Raw genomic sequence first — 16,105 nt, forward strand, 5'->3', positions numbered from 1 at the left:
TAACCTGGGAGGCCGTATGAATTGCAATATTTCAATCCATCTTTGACATTACAAATTGAGTGGGATTGCCTTCGTAGGATGGGGGTTTGAATATCCCAGGTAGATTGTAGTTTGAAGGCTCCGAAGTCCCTCGGGCCACAGAAGGCCTAGGAGACCTCCGCAGCGGGACCCTTGATAAGTTTCCCGACGGAAAACACGGGGAAAGTCGTCCGATCGCGCTTTTGGCTGTGGCGGTGGGCCATGAATCCCCGGTAAAGCAGTCCTATTGGCACGATAAGCTCTTATCCAGGACCGCGCAAGTTTCCCGTTGCCCGCCCCTCGGACTTCCCTCTTTGAACTGTGGAAAAACGATTATGCAATGCCTGTTAATTATTTATTGATTTTCTCTGGTAGAACTTATTCTTTTCTTCATCCCACTCTCTCGTTGCTAGTCACGTTGTGTGTGTTGAGGTGTTCAATTCCCTCCTCTACGTCACTAGCTTCATCAATGGCGGCCTCTTGGTTTGCCCTGCGCGGCGGCCGCCAGCTTGCCCTGCGCTCGCGTGTGCGTGCCACTCCCTCAGTCGCCCGGACGGCTTCGCTTTCGCCCTTGAATGCCTCGCGACGCTTCTTGACTACTTCGACTCCTCCGGCGACTCGCCGTGGCGTCTATACTAGCTCCGTCAACGCCCATGGCGATCCTCATCCCCAAGATATCTTCCAACCCCTCGATACATTCCCTCGTCGCCACATTGGCCCCTCTCCCGATGCCGCCTCCGAGATGTTGGCCGTGCTGGATCCCCCAGCGGCTTCTCTGGACGAATTCGTCAAGCAGGTTCTTCCCGAGGACATCCTGTCCAAGAAGGATATGAAGGTTACTGAGCCTACTGCCGACATCAACTTGTACCGCTCCCCGTGCAAGGCGGTCTGGGCGAGACCGACATGTTGAAGCTCCTGGACACCTATCGCAAGCAGATTGATGTCTCAGGCAAGACCTACATTGGTACCGGCTACTACCCGACCATTGTTCCACCCGTTATCTTGCGCAATGTTTTTGAGAACCCCGCCTGGTACACCAGCTACACTCCCTACCAGCCCGAGATCTCCCAGGGTCGTCTGGAGTCTTTGCTGAACTTCCAGACCCTGACAGCCGATCTGACCGGTCTGCCCTTCGCCAATGCTTCCGTGCTGGATGAGGCTACCGCCGCCGCCGAGGCAATGACCATGTCCTTCGCCACTATGCCCCTCTCCAAGCAGAAGAAGGCCAACAAGTCCTTTGTTGTGTCCCACCTCTGCCACCCCCAGACCATTGCCGTGATGCAGTCGCGTGCCGAAGGATTTGGAATCAACTTGGTTATTGGTGATATTTTGGCTGACGACTTCAAGGTCGTCAAGGACCAGGGTGACCACTTGATCGGTGTTCTTGCCCGGTATCCCGACACCGAGGGTGGTGTCTTCGACTTCCAGTCGCTCAGTGATTCCATCCACGGCCAGGGTGGTACTTTCAGCGTCGCTACCGATCTCCTCGCTCTGACCGTTCTCAAGGCTCCTGGTGAGTTCGGTGCTGATATTGCTTTCGGTAGTGCCCAGCGATTGGGTGTCCCCATGGGCTTCGGTGGTCCCCACGCCGCTTTCTTCGCTTGTGCCGACAAGTACAAGCGTAAGGTGCCCGGTCGTGTCGTGGGTGTCTCCAAGGATCGCCTTGGCAACCGTGCTCTGCGTCTGGCTCTTCAGACCCGTGAGCAGCACATTCGTCGTGAGAAGGCTACTTCCAACATTTGTACTGCTCAGGCTCTACTTGCCAACATGACGGCTATGTACGCTATCTACCACGGTCCCGTCGGCCTGAAGTCTATTGCTCAGCGCATCATGTCCATGACCTCCCTCCTCCGTGAGAAGCTGGCTTCACTGGGCTACAACGTCCCTATCCGTTCCAATACCGAGGGCGGTGCTGTTTTCGACACCCTTGCTATTGAGCTCGGCAGTGCTTCTGAGGCCGACGAGGTCGTTGCCAAGGCCCGCGATGCTTCCATTTACCTTCGCCGTCTCCCTGGCAACAAGGTCGGCCTTTCTCTCGATGAGACTGTTGGCCGTGACGAGGTCAAGGGCATCTTGGATGTCTTTGCTGCCCATAAGAACGTTGCCTCCGTCGAGGTTGACGGCACTCTCGGTATCACCTCGATTCCCGCCAGCCTTGAGCGTACCTCGTCTTTCATGACCCACCCCGTTTTCAACACTCACCACTCTGAGACTGAAATGCTGCGTTACATTCATCACCTCGAGTCCAAGGACTTGTCTCTGGCTCACTCGATGATCCCTCTTGGATCTTGCACTATGAAGCTGAACGCTACCACAGAAATGATCCCTGTGTCATGGCCTGAGTTCTCCCAGATCCATCCCTTCATGCCCGCGAAGGAGTCCAAGGGCTACATCCAGATGATCGATGACCTGGAGCAGCAGCTTGCTGATATCACCGGTATGGCCGAGGTCACCGTTCAGCCCAACTCTGGTGCTCAGGGTGAGTTCGCTGGTCTGCGTGTCATCAAGAAATACCAGGAGGCTCAGGGTGGTTCCAAGCGCAACGTCTGCTTGATTCCCGTGTCCGCCCACGGTACCAATCCCGCCAGTGCCGCCATGGCCGGTATGAGCGTCGTCACCGTCAAGTGCGACATGAAGACCGGTAACCTCGATCTTGCTGATCTCAAGGCCAAGTGTGAGAAGCACAAGGACGACCTCGCCGCTTTCATGATCACCTATCCCAGCACCTTCGGTGTCTTCGAGCCCGGTGCCAAGGAGGCTATCCGTCTTGTTCACGAGCACGGCGGTCAAGTGTATATGGACGGCGCCAACATGAATGCCCAGATCGGACTCTGCTCTCCTGGTGAGATCGGCGCCGATGTCTGCCACCTGAACTTGCACAAGACCTTCTGCATTCCCCACGGCGGTGGTGGTCCCGGCGTTGGTCCCATTGGTGTCGCAGAGCACCTGCGTCCCTTCCTCCCCTCGCACCCCACAAGTGAGCACCTCCAAGCCAAGCGCGGCGACAACTCCTCCCCACCCATCTCCGCTGCCCCCTGGGGCTCCGCCTCCATCCTCCCCATCACCTTCAACTACATCAACATGATGGGCGAACGCGGCCTCACCCACGCAACCAAAATTACCTTGCTCAACGCAAACTACATCCTCTCCCGCCTCAAGTCCCACTACCCGATCTTGTACACGAATGAACACGGCCGCTGCGCACACGAGTTCATCCTCGACGTCCGCGGCTTCAAGGAAACATGCGGAATCGAGGCTATCGACATCGCCAAGCGTCTCCAGGACTATGGTTTCCACGCACCTACCATGTCGTGGCCCGTTGCCAACACCCTCATGATCGAGCCCACCGAGTCCGAAAATAAGGCTGAGCTGGACCGCTTCTGTGATGCGCTCATTTCCATCCGTAAGGAGATCGCCGATGTTGAAGCTGGCAAGCAGCCACGTGAGGGTAACGTTCTCAAGAACTCCCCTCACACTCAACGTGATCTGCTTGGCGCGGAGTGGAACCGCCCCTACACTCGCGAGGAGGCCGCTTACCCGCTGTCTTACCTTTTGGAGAAGAAGTTCTGGCCCACTGTGACTCGTGTTGATGATGGTAAGCATTCCTCCCCCGAAACGCCTAATTTATCTTTTTGAAGTCTTGCTAATTCTGTAACAGCTTTCGGTGACCAAAACCTGTTCTGCACGTGCGGCCCTGTCGAGGACTCGGACTAGATATGATACCCATGCTTTACAGACCCTTTAACATTATGGTCTGATCTTTATCTTCTTTGTGTATACATTCAACATTTTGCTTATTTATGCCATCTGGCTGGTGCTGGTGCTCTGATGATCATGATTTCATTTTAGACAATTTCAACATGAACTTAAAGAAAAAAAAAACCAAAACCTTATGTTGCTTTCTTCTCCTACTCGTAAAGTGCAGCAATACATCGACCTCTGCCTGGCAAAATGCATCAAGTATATTCATTTTTTTTTTTCCATAGCATAATATCACGTCCTGACTCCAATTTCACGAAATGCACGAAACAGGAACAACGTTCAGATCCCCTAAGCAAAACCGACACCAACCAGCGCCTAATACCCGCGCTGATTGCCCATCCCCTGGCCCTGCTGCTGCTGCTGCTGCTCATTCATTCCAGTCCCAAGCTTATTTACGTTACCCTGACCTCCAAGCTGTCTACCCATAGTATCGCCTTGGTTATAGCTACTTCCACCCGCAGCATTACCACCAAACTGCTGTCCCATCTGGCCACCCATCGAACCTCCCATCTGGCTACCCATCGGACCTCCCATCTGGCTACCCATCGGCCCTCCCATCTGGCTACCCATCGGCCCTCCCATCTGGCTACCCATCTGACTGCCCATCTGACTACCTATTTGAGGATCCTGACAAGGAGCAGCATGCGAAGTCTGTGAGCGAGACTTGTGCTCCTGTGTGGAACTAGAATAGTTCTCTTCACTTGATACATGATTGTCCGCGGCGAGGGGCGGCTGTCCCATGCCTGTGCCCGTGTTGCTCATGTTACTCGCGGAGTTGAAGGAGGGTGCGCCCTGGGAGCTCTGGGAGCCCTGGTATCCCTGACTGGGCTGGGATTGGAATGGATTCGTGGGTTTGTTCGGATTACCCCGGTTATCTAGACACGATAATTAGCCATGGTAGTTCGAATAAAACCCATTGTTGTAACTGTTTATGAGGGAAAGAGAGATGTATACCTTGGTCACTATCTACGCGCGGGTCTAGCTTGTTGGCGGTCTTCGATTCGTGGGGACCGGCGTTGATATTGCCTGAACCACCACTGCCGCGCATGGTGTTCGATCCATAAGAATCACCACCGAAACCGGAGTCGTCGTAGTTGCCTCGGTTATCTGGTTTTTTTCTGGTCAGATAAAGATTTTTTTTTACATAATTCCGAATTTAGGAACAAGTTCAACGTACCCCGGTCACTATCGACGCGCGGATCCATTTTGTTCGCAAACTTGGAATCGTGCGGTCCGGCGTTGACATCTCCTGAACCGCTACCACGCATAGTGTTTGATCCGTATGAATCACCGCCGAAGCCAGAGCCAGTATTGCCCATGGTGTTGGTGTTGGATGGACGTGAGGTTCGAGTCTCCATGCTGGAAGAGTTATAAGGCTTTGAGGTTTGGCTTTGGTTCGTGGGGTTGGAGCTGTAGGTGTTCCGGGGGTCTCTCTCGTCGCGATCGGTCATGGCGTCTTTGACTTTGTGCATGAAATTGGACATGGTGAATATATCAATTTGCAGATAAAAGCTGAGTTTGAAATTTGAGATCTGGTAGAGTATTGGACTTGAACTGATTATGAATTGTTGTGGTGGAATGTGTTCTAGAGTTTACTGCTAAGGCTATCTGTGTGCTTAAATGCTTCTCAGCCACAGTTCACCCTCAGATATGATGACATACTCGTTCCTTACGATGACCTAGTGACACCATAGCCCGAGGCGTCACCTGAATACAGACAATAGTCCCAATGGATGAGAGCCTATGAATCTTGTCTCTCTTCATCGTCATGACGTGTCAAGTAGGCTTAGACATCCAGATGGGGTGGCCGGCTGCAAACGAATGGCACTCATCGTCATGTCCCAGATATTCAAAGACTAAAGTAGTATATGAAAGAAAAACGATGGGCGGGGAAATTGATTATACTTTTGAGAAACTGGAGATCGTGGGGTCATGACCACAGTTGCTCGGGTGGATTCCGTGGTTCACTCAGATCGATAGTTCACGTTCAGGTTTTGAGAAAGATAACCCGAGAACAGGTGACATGACTACTCAGATGATGAAAACATAGTTAGTTCTATTTTTCAAAGAATTTAACCATATTAAGGGTTGGAGATTGTTTCGACCCTTGAGTCCGGTCCTTGATTCAAAGACTGCGGGATGATGATATCTGGGAGGAATCTCGCGATACCTAGCGGTAAAATAAGTGAGGTATAACGCAGTGGTTAATGAAAATGTAGCTGGGCGAGTAAAGCCCGCTCGCGTAGATATTCACGCGATTGGTTTGATCGCAATCTGCAAAGGAGTTCTGCTTGAATCAGCTTCCTGCAGACTCCTTGCCCAGATAGTATTGAGTGGGGTACCGTAATACTTCTGAAATTTTGATCCACTCGACGGTGAAGCGATGCCAGCCTCGCTCAATCAGTTTAGAGGCTTATGTGTAGACATTGTGTGGGCAGTAGTCTTCGCCATGATTACTCTTTCTCCACTTTCTTCAATTTTCCGTTGCAAAAAGGGAAAAATCGGAGCATCTGCTCCAAGCTCGAATAAGCTTGACATACCTCGTTAGAAAAATAGGTCTCAAAAATCCAATCAAAATATCAATACACTTTGTGAGCCGCAATATAGGTTAAAGTACTCTGAGAAGAGTTCGCAGCCATTGTCGACCCCGTATAAATATTTGGACCTGTCCGCTGCCGTCCGTCCGTCCTCAGGCCAACTGACTTCGCTCTTTGACTCTTCAATATCTTTTCTCTTGCGATCAACGTCAAAACCGTGTTCATTTTATGCAGCCAGGATGTCCCTCAAAAGCTCTGTCGCACTCAGGTGATCGTAGTCCACAGAACATTGCATCACGTGGCGCGTACAAAGAAACAAGCCAAAAACTTGCTCCTAATTTGATGGAACACGTATTTAATATTCCGGGAGCTCTCGTTATATAAGATTGTTCCTTCGGTAGACCAATACACCTTTACTTTGGTGCATAATAAGAATGGAATCTGGCGGCCGAAGAGCATAACCTAGAAGATTTTTCCATCCGAAAACCATCGTGTCCAGATTCTTGCATGTTTTAGCCGCCTGAATACCACATATCAGCCACCAAAGACTTCGAAGTCAGACTCTGGTGTGGGTTGAACACTAACCGAGATACTAGAGATTCCGGCGTAATCATCATATGTTCCGTGGCAAATATGGAAAAGCCGAATACCAGAGATTGAAGGTTGTGGGACTAGCATCTTGCGCCAGCTTTCATTCTTTCGTACAAGTGGAACTATGACTGAGGCGTTGTCATGGCCAAGTCGAAAAAGTTGAACTCGTAGTGTTTTACCCTAGTGGGAAAGAAAGAAGGAAACGTCTGCTTCCAAAGCGGATTGATCACCCTTTTTTTCCATTCCCCCTTTGAATTCCATGATCGGAGTGAGAGAAAGAGCTTTTTGAATTGACAGCAACTTGCTGATTAGCGTCCTCCAGTCCCGAAAAAAACTCGTTGTATTCAACCGTGTCAGGATCGTCTCCAGAAACCATGGAGTAGTGAGGACTTTGCTTTTTGCAATTTCTGTCCCAATATGAGACTGCCACCGGATGGCAGCTCCGTCTCTTGAAATTCCCTCCACACTAATTGCCATTCTATCCGGTTGAGCAGCGTCTCTCGATCCAGATCCACTCCAGAGATGACAAGAAGAGCTCTAGATCTTTCCTTTTCAGCGCGGACGTCGACGTGTCCTGGCTGGGCTTCTCTTTGAAGGCGGGATAGCGTGACCGCGAAATTCCCTGTTGCATACTGAAGTTTTCCACTCGCTCGCGTGTGGTGTTCGCTTGCCCCTCAAGGGAACTAACGCGGCTCTTACAACGAGAGATCCGCGCCCTGGTCTTGGCGGTGGGTCTAATCAATAAATGTCAAGTGTGTGTTGGTGAAGCCGCTTTTGAAGAAAAGTAATTCGTCTTGTCGAGACGGGCCTGACCATGACGCACGTAGGAAATCGTTGCTGGATTTCTCCGTACTCTCTGGAAGCTGCATCTTCGTATCGCAGCCGGTACATTTGTTAAGATCCCAGGAAGATCATCAGATGAAGCTTGCTCTTCGCCTTCGTGTGCTCCACTTGTATCTACACGCCGGCAATATCACCGCTTCGGAGGCGCCAGATAACTTTTCGCTCCACATGTCGTTATCGAACTTTGATAAACGGTCACATGACACAGCGAATGGGAAACGTGGGAAGTAACGCATACTATAGGACCTTCGCATGGCGAGATCGATGCCATGCGTCTCGTCTCATCTCGCCGTGCTCCGCTCTGATGAGTAATACGCTATCTAACTCTCATTTTAACGTTGAGAAGCGGATTAAAAGTGAAAGCAGTTAATTAAAGGAAAGCAACAACGCAAATAGTTGAAATATGATAGCTGTATTATCATCATAATAATCAAAGTGCAGATCATGACTGAGTTCAGGCATTGAACAAGACCTAGTCAACTTAAAAAGCTCAGCTGGAAGGTTCAAGCAAGTTTAACAACTTTAGACCGCTTGATTACTGTACCGAAACAGATCCCACCAATTAAAATCCGTTCTAAGGGGCTGTTATGTCAGCCTTGCGTAATCAAGTAGTAAACCAATGTACTCATGATCATAGTCACTGTTCAATGAACGAGGCCTTGGCTCGCCTGGCGCTTGCTCAATTTGAATCAACTTGACTCTCGTTGGTGGGATTAGATTCCAGGGTCCCATCCAGCACATCGACTTGCACACCAGGGGTTCAGTCACGGTGGTTGGCAATGGGCACCAAATTCAAGTTTAAATTCAACCAACTCAAGTGTTTTCGAGGTGAATCTGATGATTATCCCCGCATTACGACCCGTCACAATGACGCTCAGCAATATCCTCTAGATTCAATTGGTTGGAGCGACTCCGTTACATGGCACACTTCGCCTTCAGGTCTTGGACTCTGGCATCATGTCCAAGGTCGTGGCACAGACATCATGAAGTAGTCGTTTCGCAAGCTGAACCATTTCAAGGCAGTGCAAGATTCGTAGATTATAAAGTAGGCCTCTCTCTCAGGGTCATGTCTAGGCGAGTCTCTTGATCTACCATTATGGCCTTTATTCTACGTGACCTCAGAACAACCAGTATCAACCGTCTCAAACTACCCATTGCACGCCGCACATTTACGATATCGTCCATTACCATGGCCTCCAGAATCAGCGAAACCATCAAGAATGATCACCGCGAGATAGAATCATATTACGATCAGATTCTCAACGCGACAGAAGAGACTGAGAAGACAAGATGGCAGAACATGTTTACCTGGGAACTGGCACGACACTCGATTGGAGAGGAACTTGTTGTCTACCCAGCCTTTGAGAAGTACGTGTCTGGCGGTGTCGACATTGCCAACAAGGATCGCCAAGAGCACCAATCAGTACGTCCTAAATTATACCCCGTAGGCAATCACAATCATCTCATTGACATGATGACAGGTCAAAGAACAATTGAAAAAGTTTCAGAATATGAAGGCGTCGGATCCTGAATTCATTCCTACCCTCAAGGCTCTTATGGATGATCTGTCGCAGCATATCAAGGAAGAAGAAGCGGATGACTTGCCCAAACTGGAAGAAGCTTTGTCACAAGAGGAGAGTGAGAAGTACTCGACATCTTTTGGGAGAACCAAGATGTTTGTTCCCTCTCGCTCTCATCCCAGTGCTCCAGACAAGCCACCGTACGAGACGGCTGCAGGCCTTTTGGCGGCACCATTTGACCATATTGCCGATCTCTTCCGCAAGTGGCCTCACACCTCAGGAATGCCCAATCCTTCTACAAAGTAAGATTGGCTTCGAAAGGTCTGGAAGCGCTATCAGTCTCTGGTACTTGTTATTTCTAGTTATAAATTAAAATTGAAAGCATGGTTCTGTCGCACCTCTTCATACTGAACGGTCCGTTGTATCTGGAAGTCTTCCTGGCAGTGTGGCTGGGCCGACCATACATGACGTCAAAATTGTCTATTCATGAGTTTTTGATGGAACAGGAAGATTGAGTAAAGTTCCAGTAACCGTGTTCTCGAATGAACAAGAAAAAGATTCAATCGTTAGGGCAAGCTGCTCTCATCAAGGCCGTCAAATGATGGCGACTACAACCAGAACCATATTGAAAGAATAAACAAAGTAAGAGCCCAGAGGCAGCTAGATCATGGCTAAAGAGGTCGCCGTTCCAGAATACATGTCACGACTTTCCCGGCTCAGATGGCAAGAAGGAATCTACGACCGGTTGGTGGAAGAATAATAGAATCCATAATGAACAGTCATCGTCGAATAAACAACGCACCACAGGTCAAATACACAAGGCAGCTCAAGAGACCGCTCCTTAATTAAGCCTATACAAGAAACAATTGCGAGCAGGCGCTATTGCTTTCATCCACATTGAGGGCTTTCTGTTTTCGCCCTGACCTCTACTAGTTATAATCTTCTTTGAATCTCCACGTGTCAACGTTATCTCCGTTTGATTGGAATGCTTATCGTTGCCCCTCTTACAATACCATACAGAAAGCCCGCACCCGCCCGCACAAAGAGCTGGTGAGATATCCTGAGACCCCACGTATTAGTGTAAATTACAAGTATTACAGCGGAGACAGCCGATCGCCGACTTTGGCGCCCGCGAACTTCTGGTCCAGTTGATTTTAAGACCTGCCACGCCGCAAGGTCACTGACCACTTTGCGATACTACGCTCACTAAACAAGCAGGAACAACCTTGATAATCTCTCCGTGTTGCGCCTGCCCTTTCTGGTGAGGAGTCTTTCAAGAGAGCTGTTCATATATCAATCTGCCTTGCTGCTGTCGACATAGAGTGACTTTCTCCCCTGGACCCAGGTCGGCGCGGCTCTTTTCGTGCTTTTAGAACTGTTGCGTTCTTGAATTTTGCTTAGATCTACACTTACTAGACGCATTATGGTCGACTCATATGAATACACCATCTATCGGGGCACGTTCATCCAGCTGCCTCGCGGGGACTCAAGCCGAAAGCCGGAACTTGTTCGCAACCAGGGTGCCCTATGGGTCTCCTCTGCCGACGGGCGGATCAAAGGAATTGACTGGCAGGCTCAGGACGATGCAAAATTTCAGGAGTTAATGAGACGCCATGGCTGGGTGGACGTGGATACGGCTACCAATGGCAACGACGCCAACGATTCCACTGTAAATGTCAAGATTGTCACTACCAGTGAAGAGAGGAATGAGTTCTTCTTCCCTGGATTCATAGGTACGATCTTCAGCCCCTGCGTTCACCAACACTAACTGAACATCTCCAGATACCCATATTCATGCGCCACAGTTTCCCAATGTCGGACTGTTTGGCTCTTCCACTCTTCTAGACTGGCTAGAAACATACACCTTCCCCGTGGAATTAGGATTCGGATCTAAATCCGATCCCAAAAACCAAGACAAGAACCCTAAAGACGCACCGCCTTCAGCACTGCGCATCTACGATCAAGTGGTTGCTCGAACTCTTTCTCACGGCACTACGTGCGCCTCCTACTTCGCGACAGTCCATGTCCCAGCGACAAATGCCCTTGCTGCGCTCTGCCACTCACGCGGCCAACGCGCTTTCATTGGTAGAACCTGCATGGATAACCCAGACTTCTGCCCTGATTACTATCGCGACCAATCTGCCGACGACTCCATCAGCGCAACAAGATCAACAATAGAGTACATCCACACTTTGGACCCAAAGGGAACTCTCGTCAAGCCTATCGTCACACCCCGTTTCGTGCCAACCTGCACTCGTCCCGCTCTAGAAGGTCTGGGCAAATTAGTCGCAGAGTATAACCCACCGCTGCACATCCAAACGCATATCTCAGAAAACACAAACGAAGTTGCCCTCGTCAAGGACCTCTTCCCCGAATGCCCGAGCTATGCCTCTGTCTACGATACATACAATCTCCTCACGCCGCGCACTATCCTCGCTCACGCAGTTCACCTAACAGCCGACGAGCGTGCCCTGGTTCGCAAGCGCGACGCCAAGGTCTCTCATTGTCCTGCCTCAAACGCTGCTCTTGGCTCCGGAATTGCCCCGATTCGCGCCATGCTCGACGAGGGTATCACTGTCGGTCTCGGGACCGATGTTAGCGGTGGGTATAGTCCTAGTATCCTTGAAGCTGCACGCCAGGCTTGTCTATCTTCTCGGCTCTTGGGTCATACTACTGCCCATGCGGAATGCAAACCGGTTAACGGATTTGATAAGACAGAGGGTCGTGAGAAGCTTTCTGTCGCTGAGAGTCTGTATCTCGCTACACGTGGTGGTGCTGCAGTCGTCGACATGGTGGATGAGATCGGTGGGTTCGATGAAGGCATGATCTGGGACGCGCAGCTTATCGAGCTGGGAGGTGTCGGTGATTCGTGTGAATGCCCACTCGATGTGGTGTCCGATGGCAATAGAAGCCTTGTGAGGCCCGGTCCGGTAGGGAATGTCGATCTCTTCGGAGCTGAAACCTGGGAGGAGAAGATGCAGAAGTGGGTATGGAGTGGTGATGATCGCAACACCAAGGCTGTTTGGGTCGGTGGGCGGTTAGTTCACCAGAGGGCTTAGATTTTGTGTACCAGTAGACTTCTTTATGATTGTATGCATTCATTTTTTTGTCTTTTACTTGCGTATATCTCGCGGTTTGTGGATCGGGATGTTAAGCCCGCGGTTATCCGTGATATGATAGATAATTCAATTTACTATTTGTCAAATAATGGCCTGCTGGTAGCCACATGAATTCCTGGGTAAGGTGATGATCTCACTGAAAAAGCTCAACGCAATTAAAAATCTGAGTGTTCCAATCACAATTAGCCTGATTGTATGGAGAGAATGAGCGGGTGGGTAATAGACAAGACTCACAAGATTGGGACTGAGATACGTATCCCCCGAGCTACCGGAGACGACAGAGACGGTGATCTAAATCCATTGATGCACTGATCCAAAATCCGTGGTAAGTAGCCCATTACCGTATTGGTTCCCGCGACAATAGTTCTCACCGGGATCGATACATCGTAAATCTCGCCAAGACCGCGGTATGCACCTCGGGTAACACCTCGCGAACTCAGATCGGTGGGAGCGGAGGGGATAGACCCCTTGTAACTGTTGACAGTAGCTTGAGGACGACCACCTGCAAAGGAAAGAGTCGTTCCGATTCTCAATGTCGCAGCGCCGGTTTGTGAGGAAGTCGTCGTGAAGCTAATTGTCAGCGGCGAGTTAACGGATTTGAAATTGCCATAGGAAAGTCGCTTTCGGAGGAAGCGCCGACTTTGTATGTGCCCGGGCTCCATGAGGACATTCGGTTGTCCGAGGGATGCATGCGGAGTTGGTTCGCAGCGTTACGGAAGCCGGCTGGTCTTTCTTATATTAGCATGGATGATAGAAACAGTACAAGGAGAATTTACTGTCCATCCCAATCACCAATTTTGAAGATGGTTGTTCCGGTATTCATAGATCCAGAGATATTCTTTGACGTTGTTGACCCAGCCGTGATTTTCACAGATGATGTAGCCACGACATATTCGCCTTGGTAATAGACCATAGTATAAGTGCCAGGCTTCATCGCCGGCGAGGTGAAGCTTCCACTTGAAGAGGTATATGTCCAGTATTGCGCGGCGTCATTGTACCAGTGGACCACCCAGTCTAAGGAATCGTCCGCTCCCGACGCAGTACCCTTAACGTATCCCCTCCCAGAAGTGGCGACGTATCCCTCAATGTTCAGGTCCGCAAAGAATGAGGTATCGATGTCGGTGCTGGGGGTACCACTGCGGCTAAAGTACATCAAGTATGGGCCGTGCAGACCCTGACGGTAGGATTCGGTTTGGACGTGGCCCGAGTTCTATCAAGTTAATACACTTGAGGATGTTTTTGAGGGGTGAGTCCATACCATGTACCAGTAGAGACCGGTATATGAGCCGACGTTGTTCGTATTAATGTCGCTTCATGCTGCCAGGTAAGTTGAGGCTCTTCGAAAAATAGGTAATTCAGACTCACCGATGGAATGGTCCGCCAGCCGCCTGTTTCGTACTGGTTAATAATCATGCAGACGCGAATGGGCACTACCAGATACGCCTGGAAGTTGTCAACCTACAAAAATGCAACCGTGGGTATTGATACATACAGTGTCTGTGGTCATCGATGAATCGATCGCTGGAGTAGAACTTGCTCCGTGTTTCTCCATCGACAAGGAACTCGCCACCGTAAGCGTGCGACGTCTTCATCGTTTTGGTAGCCACTTACAACATCAGATCCCTCGATAGCAGTACCGCCGTCAAGTTTAGAGACATCGCCGAATGGCTCCTCATTGGGGAGGAGGTCCGCGTTCAGCCGGGCAATGTATCGCAGTTCTCCGATCGAAGGTTCTGAAGGAGGTCAGTACTCATCCTGGTCGGTGCCCATCAAATACGAACCGGCAGATGTATAAGTTGCCATATAGATAATCGGATCCCCAAGGTACACAACATAGTAATGAATCAACGTATCAGTCTTACAAGTTATCTTGATGTAATCACCTATCTTAATCATTCTCCTGTCTCTCGCATGGTTCAGACTTTGCTCACTAGTTGTTGTCGCAGAAACCGTCGCAGTGCCAAGACCGGATCCAATATGTGATCCAGTCGACTGATACTGCAGCTCTGAGCCATAACAGTTGATCGAACTGATGTCACAATTATTATGATTGACGGTGAATTTCAACGGGTTCGATGAACCAGCATCAACCACATAGGAGTCAGTGGTGGTAGTGAGACCAAAAGCCGCATTAGCAACTTGACCCCACAGAGCTAGTGATGTGATGAGCAGACTGAAGGAGAACAACTTAAGGCATTTGGCTGGGAATCGTCTTCCCTGAAGCTTGCATAGGCTGCCTGATTATTATAGCGATAGCTGGCGTCCCAAGTCTTGAGCTAACCCTGCATTCTGAAAGGTGGAGATTTCCCCCCAATTTCCTATATTCCCGCGTGATGTGCGAAGATCCTTCTGCCTTAATCTTCGGTTCCACCAATGTGACAGAATGTTTGAATGTTTCGGATACGGGGTTGAGCCCTTTGGACACGGCTTTCATGGAACCTTTACCGAAGAGAACATTTTTATGTCTAGTGGCCCGGCTTTATTCGGCAGCTGAGGACTCATTAAGTATTCACGTCCGTACATGTCTTGGCGTAGGCGGCTTGCTAAGAGTCCCTACAATCCCGGTGGAATAATGGCGGTTGAAATACGCCGGGTGGAATAGAATCCAACGGGCAATCATCTGAACTTGTATAATATTACCTCCTGGCTACGGAGCAGCTTGAAACCCGCAGGATTACTGTGGTGTTGGTTTCACTTTATCGGTGAACAGGAGCAGGACTCGGCGTCAGCTTATCTTCTAGTGAAGACCGATGGTTCCTACCACTCTGCTGCCAAGAATTGGACCCGCGGGGTACATGAGGGCGCTTTGCGTGTAATCGCTGGATGGTTGAGTACAAAGACCGTTCTGCGTGAAGTGTTCAAGAGCCGAGCCTAGCGGCGTAAATTCTAAATTTGCTTTCAAATAAAGATCGAGTTCCTAAGGTCTATTTATCTAGTCTCAGAAAGTCTATGATTGGTGGTCTGTCACATTCCTGATCGTTAGGCATTCCAGGGACTGTTGCTCGCCGCATCCAGTACCACATTCTTCAGACCAAACAAGGGATGACAATTCAAACACATTATCTTTCTGAATATGCCAATTAGCGAACACTAATGGCCAGTAAAGTCATGATTCTTTTCTTTCTTTGTTCACGATTCTTGTCCACAACAATGCTAAGCCTAAACCATTGTTCACGTCATATCATGCTCTCACATCCTGAGTGGCCTCTTTCCTCAGGTTCCGATTTATCTTGGCTCCGGGACGATCACCGAGCCATCAAGACCCCGGTTTCGGGTCCTCCGCCACCCGGCAAGACTCTTTCGCGTGGTACCTTTTTTTAGGCTGCCTTCCCAATTCGTCAATTCGGCCACTATCGACAAACACAACCTATCTCACTCTAACCCCCCAGCACTCGCTTTAGGTTGCAAGTCTAAGCTCGGTATCTTTCATATTTGTACCTCAAAATGACCGTGACTGTGACCCACACCTACACCCGCACCGACGGCCCTCCGACGAAAAAACTCTATGCGTCGCATGCACTACCCTCATACTCCAGTATGCAAATGCAGGGTCCAGCACCGATGTGGAAGGTGATAAGAATCCGCCCCGCAGTCTTGTTCTAACACTGTTCCTATCGTCCCTGAAACGTGATGCCAAGATGGCAGGTTGCATTCAATCCGCACGCAAATGATCACCATCGGTCTCGGGTGTGCCCACCGGGGCCCCGTTGGTCCA

General features: G+C 50.0%; 6 protein-coding genes across 6 annotated transcripts; 4 read left to right on the forward strand and 2 right to left on the reverse strand.

Moving 5' to 3' along the window:
- Nucleotides 1-487: 487 nt before the first annotated feature.
- N7477_006401 (glycine decarboxylase subunit P) lies at nt 488-3,732 on the forward strand (the record flags this gene model as incomplete). Its single annotated transcript, XM_056968064.1, has 3 exons — nt 488-904; nt 931-3,613; nt 3,677-3,732. The coding sequence occupies 3 exons, from the start codon at nt 488-490 to the stop codon at nt 3,730-3,732; spliced, it is 3,156 nt and encodes a 1,051-aa protein (XP_056820860.1).
- A 363-nt stretch (nt 3,733-4,095) lies between these two features.
- N7477_006402 (cell surface protein) lies at nt 4,096-5,264 on the reverse strand (the record flags this gene model as incomplete). The annotated part of the gene is made up of 3 exons (XM_056968065.1): nt 4,096-4,655; nt 4,735-4,887; nt 4,958-5,264. 3 exons carry the CDS (start codon nt 5,262-5,264, stop codon nt 4,096-4,098), a joined length of 1,020 nt encoding a protein of 339 aa, XP_056820861.1.
- A 3,583-nt stretch (nt 5,265-8,847) lies between these two features.
- Nucleotides 8,848-9,577, forward strand: N7477_006403 (uncharacterized protein; the record flags this gene model as incomplete). The annotated part of the gene is made up of 2 exons (XM_056968066.1): nt 8,848-9,174; nt 9,233-9,577. 2 exons carry the CDS (start codon nt 8,848-8,850, stop codon nt 9,575-9,577), a joined length of 672 nt encoding a protein of 223 aa, XP_056820862.1.
- A 1,117-nt stretch (nt 9,578-10,694) lies between these two features.
- N7477_006404 (uncharacterized protein) lies at nt 10,695-12,330 on the forward strand (the record flags this gene model as incomplete). The annotated part of the gene is made up of 2 exons (XM_056968067.1): nt 10,695-11,004; nt 11,054-12,330. 2 exons carry the CDS (start codon nt 10,695-10,697, stop codon nt 12,328-12,330), a joined length of 1,587 nt encoding a protein of 528 aa, XP_056820863.1.
- Nucleotides 12,331-12,464: 134 nt separating this feature from the next.
- On the reverse strand, nt 12,465-14,678 carry rglA (putative rhamnogalacturonase B; the record flags this gene model as incomplete). Its single annotated transcript, XM_056968068.1, has 9 exons — nt 12,465-12,505; nt 12,644-13,010; nt 13,031-13,122; nt 13,183-13,600; nt 13,756-13,820; nt 13,883-13,976; nt 14,002-14,123; nt 14,172-14,627; nt 14,672-14,678. The coding sequence occupies 9 exons, from the start codon at nt 14,676-14,678 to the stop codon at nt 12,465-12,467; spliced, it is 1,662 nt and encodes a 553-aa protein (XP_056820864.1).
- Nucleotides 14,679-15,834: 1,156 nt separating this feature from the next.
- Nucleotides 15,835-16,061, forward strand: N7477_006406 (uncharacterized protein; the record flags this gene model as incomplete). The annotated part of the gene is given in 2 exon segments (XM_056968069.1): nt 15,835-15,925; nt 15,940-16,061. 2 exon segments carry the CDS (start codon nt 15,835-15,837, stop codon nt 16,059-16,061), a joined length of 213 nt encoding a protein of 70 aa, XP_056820865.1.
- Nucleotides 16,062-16,105: the final 44 nt, after the last annotated feature.

This window comes from Penicillium maclennaniae (genome assembly GCF_028827695.1).
Source record: "Penicillium maclennaniae strain IBT 15551 chromosome Unknown utg000006l:1.0-2513246.0:1.0-2515036.0, whole genome shotgun sequence".
Lineage (NCBI taxonomy): Eukaryota > Fungi > Ascomycota > Eurotiomycetes > Eurotiales > Aspergillaceae > Penicillium > Penicillium maclennaniae.